Genomic DNA, 15546 nt, shown 5'->3' on the forward strand with positions numbered 1-15546 from the left:
TGCGTAAAATGTGAAGCCTGAATGGTCTAAGGTAGTGATTTTCGTGATGTTGGGTAAGCAGAAACGAGGAAGGAAGAGATGGAATATTTTAGGTAATATATGTGGGTGTAAAAATTGTAAATAGATTTAGAATCGAGAAGTAATGTGATGTTTTGCAGACTAGTAGAATATCCTTCGGAGCCAATGCTGATTAGCAATGACTTTCAGGACCCGTTACTAACCAAACTGTAATTGGTGAAATGCGACGAAGGGGAGGAAGTCAACGGGAATGAAAGTGGTATGTTTGGCGATTAGGGGCACGTGTGGCCGGAGCATCGCTGGGCCTTGATGGAACGGAGGATGACAATGGTCAATGTGTAATGGTGATCGGGGTCACTGCGTGCGAGCGCACTTTGCCGTTTGTGTCGACATGGAACTGAATTTCCGGGGGAGAGGGGGAGTGGATTCTCTTTGATGGAAATCCCCGCTCCTGCCTTGCCTCTTTTGTGTACCACTGCGTTCCAGAAATGCTGCCCCATTATTGTTAGGAATGCGTAGCAGCACGTAGCGGTTAACAATATGCCTGAACGAGCACCTGAATGAATTCATTCGTTGAGTGGAAACATTCATCGGAAAATGAAGGAAAATAACATGTACCCTTTACATAGGTCTTTCTCAGGATTGCCGACACTAACTAGCTTGATTGTATGTTATTTCAGCAAACCTATTTCATTTTATAATTCATTCCGTGATGCCCTTTCTTCACACAACAGAATGTAAATGCCGTGCAAAAAAATATGGCAGAATCATATACTAACTTTATTGTGTTCGTTGACCGCAAACCTCAATTTTATTGCTGTAGATTTTCATATCGACATTTTCACACCACTCTTCCACAGACTATCACGATTTATCTTTCCATAGTTCGCATTTTGGTGTACACAAATCTCATTAAATATTTTTAGCATTAAATAAAATCTTTTCAACGAAAGTATTCGCTTGTAAATATATCAATGGCCATTTTTCTTTAGTTTACTGTTAATTTGCAATTTTATCGCGAAATGTGTTTCGGAAGTGCATGTATAATTATTTTAAAATGCCATCAGCGGAATTTTCATAAAAATACATCCATTTGCCAGGGAACATCTGTTTACTAGGTATGGATGATGGAAGGCTACATTTGCAGATTCCACTATAATGTTTCGTCGCAAGGAAAATATGTTTAGTACAAGCTCGACAGTCGTTTCATTTGTAATAAATTCAATGATTTACTTTTTAAAAAAGTCACCAGTGCCGTACAAATACTCGTATGATAGTCAATTGCTTCCATTCTGCCATTGAAAGCTTTCACAGTGACGTAAAGGTTACCTCAGAATTTTCGAATCCCTCCTATTTTGGTTCATTGCATTTTTAAATTATTAAAACAACAAATGCGCCGATAATGCTGGTAGTTTCAAAATTAGTCTAACCAAAACAGGAGTGTATGACAAACCTTTTGTACGCAAAAGCTACTTTTGTATAAAAGGTATTTGTTTGTTTTGTTTACCGATATCCTTGCGATAAAGCGATAATCTTAAGAAAATGTAAAACTTATGATTCGATTTCTGGGTCGCAGTTTGCATGTATATTTACGTATATTTAATTGGTAAAGGTTCGTGCCTCTCTCTCGAAGATTGGGTATCACATTGACCAAATGACTTGTTAAAGTTCACAAAATGCGCCGAAATGCGATCATCAATTGAGTGAAGGATACTGTCTATCAGCTCTCTTCTACTGATTACGTTTATGAAGACTTCGGAAATATTAGCTCACCCTAAAAATTCTGAAACTCCTTTTTTTGGTTAAATTTGTGAATAATTAAAACCTAAACCCTTTTAATAAGCAATACGATTATTCAAAGGATTCGTGGAAATCGCATATGAATAGACTGGAAACGAACTTTTTTCGATTTAGTTGTGCATAAAATTCCTGATTTTGCGGGGATAGGGATGATGCGGTGGGTAACGTACCGGCTTCCCATCCAGAAGGCCCGGATTGGAATCCCGGCGACGGCCCGGATTTTTCAGTGGTATCCCGATCCCTACACGGGGTGCTTTGTGGAGCCGTCCGTCACGTCGGATGAGACGTTAAGCGGCAGATCCATTAGCGCCCTTCGTTAGGAGTAGGCTAAATACTACGCACAGTATAGACTTCAGTGTATTTATCCTGAAAATACCATTACCTCGAAGCCTTTTAGTTGATTATTTAATTTTTTCTTAGAATTCTTGCCAAACCAGTTAACATAAATATAATGATATTATATATATCATATTATTTACATGCTATATTTTGTTGAATGCATGTTAATCCAGTTGATAGAGCGAAGGGCTATGAATCGGAAGACTCAGGTTCGGTTCCATCATATCTATGGTTACCAAAATTTCCAGAAAGTCGGCGCCACCGGATGTGGAACTGGTCCCTTACCCTGATGACTGAGTTTCGATTGGAGTTACTTTCACGATTCTTATTTATTACACTCTATCCTCAGCTACTAAATCAGCCTCCGGAGGGATTACTGCATTTTAAACATTTAATTCAGCATTATGTACTCATTTTTTATCTGACTGAGTGACTGAAAAGTAAGACGAATGATGTTTAAGAGGCGAAGTTCAAGTAGTAAGAAAGAGCGTATAAAGTTTCCTTGAATATTTTCTTAATTAACACAATATGGCTGCTACAGGTATGTTATGACTGAGTTACATATATTAGGTAGCGGATGCAGAACCCGATGGAGAAAGTATAGGACAAGGAGCGATACTTGATTGCATAAGCCGAAAAAACGATAGGGTTTATTTTAATGAAAGATTCACATCTATCCATTGTCATAGAGAAGAGGGTGGTGTAAAAGTGCCATGAAATTGAATTATAAATTCATTTATGCTTTTAGATTCACAAGTTATTATTAATATTTCCACCCTTATGTGCCCATTGACAATATTTAGGCTTCGTCAATGTCAAGCAGGTTAGAAAAGGCGATTTAGAAGTGTTTCAATTAAAAATTGCGATTAAAAGAAAATGTCAACTCCATCTCGTTTCAATTTTGGCAAAGTACAACCTGGGAAATCGTTTTTAATTCCGTTATAATGATGTCAAGAAAATGGCTCTGTCGAAATTGCCTGTAAAACTTACGCATCCGGTATTTTCTGACACCTAGCAATATATTATCTGATTCTATTCCCACGCCACGTGTCATTCGTTTAATGCTAAATTCCCAAGTCTCAGGTAGTCTTCGTAAAACCTATTTGTTCCCAGGAAACAGCCAAGAAAAAAAATTTGACAAAGCCTGTTTGGAATACGTTTCTTGGAGCGTTCAATTTAATTTCACCTAAAGAAGATTTCATATCGCCGTCAGCTTTTCTTATCTGTGAAAGTGGAGAACTGGTTAACTTCCGTTGTTTAATGGATGAGCCACATCGATATTTTGATGAGGGAAGTCTTAACCAATTGATAAATGATCAGTTTTATGGCGATGGGCTGCGCGGTGACCAAGTGATGATTTCAACGCCTAACCTCCCGACACGGCAATCCTAAATCATGAGACACTTCCTAATAAACTAGCTGGCAAAAGAAAGAATTCGCGAATCGGGGCTAATTATGTAAAATCAGTGCTATTGCGTGGAAAATTGTGGAACGTGAAATTAGGAACGACAAGAACATTCCTAATTGATGCATCATGCATCAGAAGCGAAATTGTCAAACTAAGGTGACTTATTGCGTCGTGTTTGAGTATTCACCAAAATAGGAATAAGGAATCAGACCAGAATTAGCTACATTAGTAGCAGCCATGGGTGAAAATGTTCGTAGAAGTGTCGAAGAAGATGCTCTAGTAAATGATAGAATCATATTAGATGAAATAGAAATTAAGCTAAAGGATATTTTACTGGCTCAAGTAAGGTGGAGAATGCCTATATACCCCTTAATAAAGTGAAGATAGTGCATGTATAATAAATAATAATATAGAAGTGATCTAAGTTGTAGAGAGGTATGGAAACTTGGTTATAATGGGAGGCATGGAACCAGTTGTGCACAAAAGAGGATAAACCGGGCTTGGAAATGAAAACGGAAGAGGTGAGGTATTTCTTGAGTTTGGTCTAAGACGAAAAATCTAAGTTTTTCGTTGACATGTCAAACGAAGATGAACTTGGAGGATGCTCGGTTGAAACCAAAGTTTCACAACTGATACATACATATTACTGGTAAAGGTTTGGAAATCAACTTATTTACTGTCAATGTAACCGTGCACCGGCCAGGTATGATGACCAGAACTGCTTACCTTTGATTGGACGTATAATTTCATAAAAATAAGGAGAAAAGTGAATTTTCATGGTAAGAGAATTGGATTTCAGCCATGAAAAACTCGAAGATAAGGAGGCCCAAAGAATTTATGGGATACCAGATAAGCTTAACTGGAAACTTGTAAAGAAATTTGGAAGAGTTACTCTAGGCTAGTTAATATTATGTCTGCGAAGAATTCCAGTAGTTTTTGAAAAAAATAGGGTAGTATCAGTCAGTGAGAAAGTTAAACTAGATTTTAAGAGCGCAGGGCTATTATTGTCTCAATTTGACATCATTTTTGCTAAATTTATGCAGAAATGGATGATGGATAGCTAATAAGAAAATATGTTTCAATTCGTTCGTCTTTCAAAAATGAAGGTGAACAAGAGAAGCTTCACTAGCCTTAGATTTGGAGATTAAAATGAGGATGAATGAAGGTAAGAAAAAATGTCGGTGATTTGAAGAAATAGAGAAATCCTTCGATAATATTGCTGGCGAAAATATGTTTAAAATATGTAAATTGACAAAATTAAATTACAGGAAATACATAGACGCTGGAGAATATATGTACTGACAAAGTAATGTGTTTGTAATGTAATCGATGCGGTGATCATGCGAAAAACTTAATAAAAGCAGAAAATGCAAATAGTCCAGTCAGGACTGTAATCTATCCCTTGCATCTGCATCTACATTTTACCCCGTAAGCCACCGCAAGGGCGTGTGGCGGGGGGTGTTAGGTCACCACCCGTGTAGTATGTACTAGAGACAGAATTCCATCAGTAAAGTAATTGGAAAAATGCTATCTAATGTAATGATAGAGGAAACCATTGAAAAAAATTGGATAAGTAAGGTTAAACATGATGAGAACTTCATAGAACGGAGGCAAGAGTAAATTTCTGAAACATTGTAAAACGGATAGGCGAAATCATTGGTCAGAGTATGCGTCAAAAGGGTGTGAAAAACTAAACTAGAAGGTTACCATGAAGAAAACATGCAAGAAAAGGCCTTAACTCCAATACATTTTCAATAAATTCTAATATATTTCCATGGAAAGTCTCATGAAGAAATTAATCTGAGAGCTTAACAGCGATCTAAATGGAGGACAGCTGCAAACCAATCTGCGGAGTAAATACTGAAGAAGAAGCATTATTCAATGGCATAGAGGGAGGATGGAATATCGCGGAAAAGATACGCCTCAGTGACTAGAATGCCCGCATTTGCCAATCAACTGCCACGACCTCAGGTCATGCAAAATCCTATGAATTATCCTACGAAATGTAAAAACGTTCATTCCTGTCGAGCTTGGAAGCGCGATACACTTATTAAAGGCACATAACCTTTGCATTTACATTACCTCTGCATAAAAAAAGTTTCAAATCCACCTCATGCGGCCGCGGAGAACCAAATTTGAATACTACGGGTGAGAAGGCTCAAACAGGGCTAAACAGGGTGGGCTGAATTGAATGGGTAATAAAGGAGATAAGGTGAAGACCCAAGTTGAGAAAAGAGGTTGTTGATATGTCGGAGGAGGGCGGGGGAGAGGAGAGGAGGGTAACATCGCTCAACCTCTTTCGGTAATTTCAGCCTCCTTTCCTCCCTTCCTTTCCGGTGAGTGAATTATGAATATGAATGTCGCCTCATTAGGTAGTCAAAGGAGGTTGGGGCGGTGGCCGGGAGCCGCTCCCGACTCGCTTCCAAGCGTTCGCTTCGCCGCTTGGAACCGATCTTTGACGCCACCCCTTCCTCTCACCCCTCCACCACCCGCCGTCCCTCCTTCCTGTGCAACTAATTGCCATAGAAGGGAATAGGAGATTAATTCCGCTCCATCTTTTGTCACACACAATTTTAACGTTGTCTCGCAGGGCCGTTTTTTTCTTTTACCTTCATTGGAAAAGGGAATTCGAGGAATATATCTACTCTCACCTGTTGAATTTTCTTATGCACTTTTAATTATCAGTGTTTGGAAGTAAACCAGAAAGAAAGAAATCATGGAATGAAAGAGAGTAATGAATAATGCGATCACATTAGAGCTCTTCACAAAAGAAGGAATACATATTTTCTCAACACATATCCTAATCCTGCAAATTTTTAAGATCTCCCTCATTTGATTCTTTCCAACTTTTATTCTCGCAGTCTCTGCTGAAATCGTTTGTGTAACATTTACAACCGCATCTGGAGATAAAAAGTCAGGCCGAGAAGGTGTTTATTCAGATTGAAGGACAAGAGAAAAGTCAAATGAATCAAGGTCTGAAGTATTGGGAGAATAAAGCACACATTTCACATTGATCTTTGCGAGACACTCGATTTCATCCGCAACGGTGAAATATTGCGGTGCAGCATCCAGCCTGTTGTTATGAAATGTGGGCTCTTGACGTTGAAACGACCTCGCAGAAGTTTCAGAGTATGGTAATAGCATACTCCAAAAGCATTTATATTAGTAGGAACAACATGGCAATATTGAAAAAGGTTGCAACCACAGTTATCTCAGCCGAAGTCGCCTTTTTGTTTTTTTTCGCGTTGGTGATGCGAAACGGTATTCCATACACATCTTTTCTATTTGCTTCAGTATCAAAATGATTCGGTAATTTTCATCTTTAGCTTTAGTCTGTGAAATAAACCCCTCATATTCTTGTAAAATCAGCTTCAACTACGGGCACACCGGCGCGCAAACTTCCTGTCGTTTTAGTATGATCAGTCTCGGAACCCACCCAAATACATCTTAAAGGTAATGTTTCTGTTACTAAGGTACCAAATTTCATCCAGTGAAAGGCTAACAATTTCTGATCTTGCAGTTAAATTTTATTCGACGATCTTTTCCCACAATATCAGCGGCAGTGTTAATTTTTACTTTCGTAAGATCAGTATCTTGAACTTCGGGCAAAATTACTTCGATATTTATCGTTTCCTCTCCTTGATAATTCAAAACCATTTTCAAGCTCTGTTTTGGAGAATCATAAACGCACCATAAACCTTCCACAGCATTATAAAAACTCAGGAGACGAATTTTTCAGGCAAATGCAGATATAAATTGCATATTAAGGTATTAATTATACATGAAATTAAAATTTGGTCCTCGTGTGTAGATATTTTGTATAGAATATTAAATGTCTAGTTTGCAGTTCTCCAGATACTTGGCTCTCGTATGCGCGATCTCCCTATCCGGGGCAAGGAAACTGGCCGGTCAGTTGGATAATGGATGCGACTTACAGTATACGCTGGTAAATAGTTTGAAGCATGGATTTTCGGCCGCACTCTCAATTTCCGTGTTTACCAGAAAGTTGGAGTGTTGAACAGAAGGTGGATGTTCGAGCCCCTCTTTCTGTTACAATTGTATCCCTTTGACACATTAGGTTTCACGAATTCACTTTTTCTCCCTTCAAACAGGCATGGTAGCTATAAGTGGCTCGGTGAACAGGCTTGTTAAAAGTCTTGCTGAAATTTATGAAAAACTCAAGGCGTGGGGGTCGAAAGTTTGGTCAGTCAATTTGATCCATACTATTAATCACGTACACATTTAATTTGAGTGGAATATAGGGTGTTTAATTGAGTTTTTCCATCACATGACATCTATTAACATTTATTCTAGATGGCTGGGCTAAGCATCAGCGCATTTAGACGCACAATATCGGTATATACAAAATATGATTAATGTCACTGCGCCTCCTGGTAACTACGAGTATGTTTTTTAATGTTCCATTTGTTTGCTGAGGTCAATGATATTTTCTGCTAATACGAATGATTCCTATTGTTCAAGGAAAGAATTATAAAGAAATTTGATTGAAATTTATGATATTGTCTCAAATTTTGCCTGCTCAGATCGTTCATTTTAAATTCCTTAGAAAGTAATAAAGCGAACACTTCTAGTTCCATTTCAACTGTAATTAAAACATATCAGTGGTCAACATTAAAGAAACTAGTTTTTAACTGCTGTATGTAGTGTTTAAAATTTAAAGGCTACCTTTACGGTTTCCATTACAACGATGGTTTTATGGCTATTTTGTTTTGTCATGTGGTATATTGGGCCTCTGTTGGCTCTCTTATACTACAGTCACTCCCTGTTTAGGCGTTAATGTAATTTTGTTCAAACGAGGGAAAATAAATTCACATTAACTTGAGATACTTAAGTATAAAATTCTTTGCCGATTAAATATACGTGCATGCATTAAGTAATTTATTCTAAACAGCCAAATTCTGTAGTGAACGACTGTTAATGAAAGCAATTTGATGCCATGATTATTTATTGTTTATGAGAACTATAGCGATTTTTCTATTGACCTAACCACTGTGTGGGAATAAAGTAACAATATGTACGTATGGCCAGTGTATTATCAAATATTTCAATATGCTACGAAGTATTACATGTATCGATCATTGAATTCCAAGCCTATTCCGTATTGCTGAAGAAGTTTGAAGGAGCCTGGTTATAATAATAGAAAATACATTCCGGTGACATCATGCGAGAATGGTTAAACTTGGTTAAAATGTCTTAAGCTCATCAGTACATTTTTTTCTATAATTAGCTCTCAGTTTTGGAGAATTATTATGAATTGTGAATGCGTATTCTCTCAGTCGGCGATTTATTCCATTGAACTCTTTGAGGATTCATTGTCTTCTCACGCTGCCCTCTACGCTGTTGTCCAATTTAAGATGGATGACGAGTTCCCCGTTCCTACTCCCAATTGCGACCGCTTGACGCCCCAAGAGCACCAAGTACGATGTGCTTGCCCCTCGCCCGGCCCCGACCCCTCGCCTTCCGCCAATCTCCGGACCGGGGTGGGGAAAAAGCGCTCGATTCCCAGAAACCGACCCTCTTATTAACGGACCACTTCCCGCAATTCCCACGGAGACGCCTCGGCCAATACGAGATCAGGGAGAGAAAAGTCTCCCCGGAGAGACGTGCTTTCAGAGCGAACGCATGAAAATGTGCCCGACGGATAAACGGTTCTGGTTCAGTTATGTCTTTGTTTGGAGTTATTAATTCCACGCCGCTCTTCTCCTCTTCCCTTCGCCTTCTCGTAGTCGCTTCCCTTCGCAAACATCCTCCTCGGCCCCTAAGCCTCTTAATGGCCACATCCACCTCTCCCCCCTCCCCCTAAATACCGCTCTCATTGTCCGCATATTCAAATCCGACGACGAATCGGGGGGAGGGAACCCCACTTAAAGAGAGCGTCGGTCGATTCCTCGCCCCCATCCTCCCTCCCCACCAATCCCCTCCCCTTCTCGTCCACACACACACCCACAGTTCCCACACACACGCACTAAAGCCTCCTCCCATCCCCGCCCTTTGAATCCCGCTTCTTCCTTGCCCCTCCCCTCTTCCGCATGCCTTCCCCCTACGACTGATGTGTTTTACCTCCCGATGTACAAGGGTTGTGTAAAAAGTATAGGTAACAACTTTTCCCTGACGTGTGCGTGAAGTGCTGGTTTCAGACCATCGGTTGTGCGCATGCTCGCGGAACGTACAGGGTTCGTCCGGAAAATAAGTGTACTGAGCTCAGGAAAAAAATGTATTACACTTTTACATATATTAAGCTAATATTCCTCAAAATAGGACCCTTGTGAGTCGATGCACTTGTTCCAGCGGCGTTCCCATTCTTGGAACGCTCCCGCGAAGGCATCATCGGGAACCTCTCGAAGACTCGTCGTCGACCTCTTCTCTGCCCTCCACGAACATCTTGTGCCACCGAAAGATCATGTTTCTGGACATGGCCGACTCCCCGTAAGCCTGGTTAATCATACCGACAGTTTCGGTAGACGATTTCCCAAGCTTTACCGCAAATTTTATGGAATAACGCTGCTTCGGCATCGCGTTCCGTGACCTGGGTCGAGCGTGGAGGTTCGCGTTAACAGAGCTCCTCACTACACCACAGCTCAGAGCCGACTGCCTTTTTCAGCGTCGCTTGCCAACATACCCCCCTCCAATCGCAGCCCGTCAGAGCGGTGCTGGGCGCGCCTGGAGCGGCGCGCCCAGCCCAGGGGTCAGTACACTTATTTTCCGGACGAACCCTGTATTTGCACTGATAAGATGATAGTGCACGCCATTATTACAGACGATTTGGCGATGCGAAAGATCTGTGCTAATTCAATCCCAAAGGTATTGACGGATGAACGCGAGCAAAGTCGAGTGTCTGCTTGCGAAGACCTTCTGCAACGTCTTTGCGATGATTCCCAAACCCCCTTAGAGACTTGGCACCAGCAGACTATTTCCTCTATTCTTAAAAAGCGAAATCCTCCCTCCAAAGACACCACCATGGAACCCTAAGTACCGTCAAATAAGCTTGTGCGCGTATCTTCCAGAATCCGCCGGCAAGGGAACCTTCGAGTCATGGAAAAGCCGCCGGCAAAGTGTGTCGGTGCTCAAGGGATGCACCTTGAAGAACTTTGGGGCACTGTAGTAATATCTGTATAAAATCTATTTTCCGAAACATTTCTCGATACTGTTTATACGAACCACATTAGTTCTCACTCTTGGTTGAGAGTTAGTAACGCGCTAACCACGCTTCCCAGATTGCGATACCCCTTCGACTTGCCACGCACATGCGCGCCTTTGGCTAATGAACCTCCGTGCATTTTTTATCAGAGCAATAAATGAATATTTTCCGGTTCTCCGCCATAGTAATAAATAAACACAGTGGTCATGACTGATGAGGGTTTAGCTCCCTTCGCAATAAGTCCGGCGATGCGTTCAATGCACGCACGCATTGAGATGCCATAAAAGGGTTGCTGTTCCTCTTGTACCCATTTGGTTCCCCACTAAAATCTCGGGATAGAAAATAGAGCCGTATGCACGTTATTTATTTGAGGGAGACTATCAGAGGGTGAGAAAACCAAAGCATTAGACTGGAACCCGAGACCTTACGTTTGGAACACTTGGATCACTAATCCGCCATTCGCCGGCCGTGCAAAAATCAAATGAATAAAAAATGCAAAGCTTGTGTCTATTGGCTGATTTATAATTGTTTTGTGGTCTCGAGTACATGTATACTCTTGTGCATATTCAACGCAGTAACGCAAATCCTCGACACGATATATTATTCAAAGCCCTTATGAGTTGAAGTGAGTTGATAGCGATCAATATTGAGTTTGGTAATGCGTGCATGTGTTTTGTTGTATCACATCGCACATAATAAAGAGAGTTAACTGATGCCGTCAAGACTTAAAAGGCAGCCTTTTTGATTCTGGGAACTAACAAAAATATGCTGTAACAATAGTTCCTTGTCAATTAGTTGAAATGAAGATCATTGATTTCGTCATCAAGAACTTTATCGGGTTCAAGTATGTGTTCAAAGGAGAAAATAATTTCATAAGCAATTCAAATTGTTTTTAGCACCTTGCCAATTTCTTCGTTCCTTGCACTGAAATTTTCCGGCATCTGCTTTTTGTTATTTATCCTTCGCCTTACGTTTTAGTTTTGCCGATCTGTAGAATCTTCCATATTAGTTTCAAGTGGACCTCCGTTCCTATGTGTTCAATTACGTAAATTCGCAGTGCATATCAATTGACATATCTTGATTGTACTTCTTCATTTATTTAGAGAAAATACGCAATTTTGAAATTAGCTGCCATGGTGCAAATCAGCATAGTCGTAAGACGGATAAGAGAGGAATCGTTGTAGGAATTCAGAGAGCACCAAAGAGCACCAGATCTTACTTCACCAAAGAGGGTTGCCCGCCCCCTTTTCTCCCCACCCGCTGGCAGTCAATGAGATGCACAGCACCGATCCCCGCCTACAACATCGGGCGCTTGATTAGACACCAGTCGTGTGCTGGACGGACGCCCACCTGCTCCCGAATCCGATGGGCTGTTTTTATTTGAATCCGGCGTTCGATTTTTTTTTGTCAATATCCCTTGGAGATGGGATCGTCGGGGATTTTTTTCTGGGAAGAGAGTGAGAGGGTGAGGTAAGCGGCGGGTAACCCCTCGTGGAAGAGCTAACGCCACCGATATTTCTTGTAATGTCTCGGGTGGAGGTTTGACTACTTTAAATTCATAAGCATATTCGATAATACGCAATGATAGGAAGAGCAACAATGACCATATATAATTCATTAAGTGTGTGTGTTTATATACATACATACATATACACACACACACACACACACACACACATATATATATATATATATATATATATATATATATATATATATATATATATATATACAGGTATACGTACAAAGTCATCATCAGGTCCTGATGATGACCTTGTTAGTCGAAATCTAGGTCTTGAATAATGAAAAACATGTGAGTAAGAACAAAGTATTTTCTTTTCCGATTGTAGTACTGTTTATGCATACTATGTTTACATACATATAAATGACTATTTATTCAGCGTATATAATTTCCCTGAAGTTGGTTTGATATATAACGAATTTTCGTTGGTAAATAGCGAAGCCGCTCCATTAAAGTGAAAGCATCCTGGCGTAGAAATTTTTTTCAATTTGTAAAGAGTGAAATCAGGTTGTAGATGGCGTATTCTGACACAAGTAAAAGCGAAGTAAAGGTTTTGGTGGGTATCACAGAAGAATCCGATGGAATCTATGAAGAAGAGCCTTTAAATTGATAATAGATAATAATATTATTATTGCATACAAATATTATTCCTATGTATCATCTAAAATATTAATATTGTTGTGTAACATCTGATAAAGTGTTAGATAAAATGCCATAATAAAACGACACGTGTAATATTTCGGAATTAAATACGAAGGTATTGCGCGATTCGCGGGAAAAACGGCATTTAATGATCGCAGGGCAATTTCAGGTGTGGAGTGATAAGTGCGCGCATCGCTCAACTGTTAAGGCCAAGCAACATTTGTTGTCTCCGTCGTGACTTAAGGGATTTATATATTGAAATGAAATAAGCAACTTGATGATGACGTCCGACGTCGAAACCTAGGTCGTGCACCAAATAAAGTGTGTGCGGAATGACAAAGTTACTTCTTTCAATTCAATACCAAATAATATTTCTCGGTGTCTTTTCTGTCCATCATTTTTATTATATTGCTTTTAACTACAGTTTTCTCATTAAATGTTTCTTTGATACAGATATTTATGTTCTGCATTATTGCATTATTTTATTAATTATAATGATGCCCTCAAGCAATCCATAATAAACCTTGTTGGCTGCGCTAAAATTGGCGATATTTCTATCGAACGAGCAAATCTTGATTGAGTGTGCTCTCGGCCATTTTCCCTTCCAAAGGTGTCTGCCTCCGTCTCATATTTCCGTTCTCTATTTCCAGCGACGGCGCCGTCCGTGGGCGTCGCGACGCCACCGCCGCCGCCTCCTCCGCCGACGGGCGCCGCGGCGGCCACCGCCCTCCGCGACCTCTACGCCCTGCACCACCACCACCACCACCCGCATCACCACCACCCGCACCACCAGCACGCCGCGCACCAGTTCGCGGCGGCCGCCCCGGCCATCGCTCCGCCGCCGCCCCCTCACCACCCTCCGCCGCCGCCGCTCCCGCCCGCCGCTGCCGCCGCCGCCGCAGCCTCCGCCGCCTCCCTCTCCTCCCTCGTGCTGGCCGCCGCCTCCCCGCACCGCCTTCTCGAGCTCTCCCGCCTCGGACTGCGGCACTACGACCTCGCCTCGCACGTGCTCTCGCAGCAGGGCGCCGTCACCAAACTACTCGGTGAGTGTGCACGCCGTCGACGACCATTCAACGCGTCCGTCGCTCCCCGGAGGAGTGAGAGGAGGGAACCCTCGCAAACGGAATACCAACGGAGTGAATGCTAAAATTATGCCACTGTGTCTTTCTAATTATTTTATTAATATTAAGACTAGTCAAACTATAAAACTTGGCTGCTGATGTATCCAGTAAATTGGTATTTATGTTTTCACAGGCAAGAATTTTTTATTGATGACTAGTTTCCCTGCATTGTAGCATCATCCGGACGAATAGTAGACGTCATCTGGACTCAAGGGTAGAAGTTCAGATGATGCTAAGAGTATAGTGTAGAGAGACTAGTTGACAGTAATACATTGTTTCCTCTGGAAACCAGAAGTGTTTGATTATGTCTTCGTACTTGACAAATGGATTTTCACAAAGTATCGGCCTCATCTATCTCTTCAATTTCTACTGCCATATGGACAGGTCCTTACTAAAACAACAGTAAATAAATAGTCTAAAACCGTTGAAATATAATTCTTAAAATATTTTTAAACTTCCCATACTTCCTGCCTCCCTTCATTCTGTTCAATTTAATCTTTCCTTTCCGGGCTCAACTCCCTCGCCTAACATTCTCCTGTCTGTCAGAGTCTTCAACATTTAGCTGAAACTCCTGAGCAATTTATTCATTTGCCTATTTTCAATTTTTCTCAACAATATTAATTTCTTTTATCTTCTGTCATTCAACTTTTCCCTTCTTCTTCCGCATCCAAATTTCAAAATACCTGCGTTCATCCCCTCGCCTTAACGACCAAGTTTCTTAGTAGTATATTATTGAGCTAATTACTCAGGTTTTCGCCAAGCTCTTCTGTATTTATTTTCCTCATCGTCCATGTCATCAATATCTTCCTCTTCGTATAAGCCTCTTTATCCAGGGCAAGTTTTCTTCAAATGTCATAGCAATTACTTTATCCATCCTATATCCTCTGACTGAATACGTCTGAATAAAAAATATCAATGCTACTTTCCAATAAATTTTATTCGGTGCAACTAGTTTCGAAGCATCGGCGTCATACTCAGGTATCTGAGAATGACGGCGATGCGGCGAAACTCTTTGTAATTAATAAAAATTTATTGGAAAGATACATTGTATTTTTTACTTCCGTGATAATGAATTTCCACAAAGCTAAGCCTGAAAACAACGAATACAATGCCTGAATAGGCGAACAGTGACACCAGCTCTAGTTATGCCCCTCTGCATGAACGTGCAGCTTTTATCTCCTTTTTGTTTTAATTTCTTCCTTCCGTGCCTTCGTTCTCTTTGGATGGATTTTGGTTGTCTCCTATCTCTCATGTTTACTCCTATCTTCTGAAATATTTATTAATTGCGCCAAATTGAATCCGCCGAGCACTCTCACGTAATCTAGGAATCAAACAGATACACCCTGTTAATATAAATTTAATATTGTGTTCAATGGATCACAAGTTACTGAATGCCAAAAGGTCGATGGACGATTTGACCATTAGGCCGTGGAAATACTAGTTTGATCGCATTTAAGGTTACTCAAATAATTTTATTGCATGCAAATATTTATGTATGTAAATCCAAAGTTGCAAAGTATTCGCGAAAAAATATGCC

The 15546-nt window shown here is 40.6% G+C and overlaps 1 protein-coding gene across 1 annotated transcript in view; it reads left to right on the forward strand.

The window, feature by feature from the left end:
• Positions 1-15546, forward strand: part of LOC139698155 (paired box protein Pax-6-like) — a 276580-nt gene that overhangs the window by 86929 nt on the left and 174105 nt on the right. The window contains exon 2 of the mRNA XM_071597078.1: positions 13539-13931. Within this exon, the coding sequence (XP_071453179.1) occupies positions 13539-13931 (393 nt within the window). The remainder of the gene's footprint in view (positions 1-13538; positions 13932-15546) is intronic.

This window comes from Hetaerina americana, unplaced genomic scaffold, assembly GCF_022747635.1.
Source record: "Hetaerina americana unplaced genomic scaffold, ioHetAmer1.1.p SCAF_8, whole genome shotgun sequence".
Taxonomy (NCBI): Eukaryota; Metazoa; Arthropoda; class Insecta; order Odonata; family Calopterygidae; genus Hetaerina; species Hetaerina americana.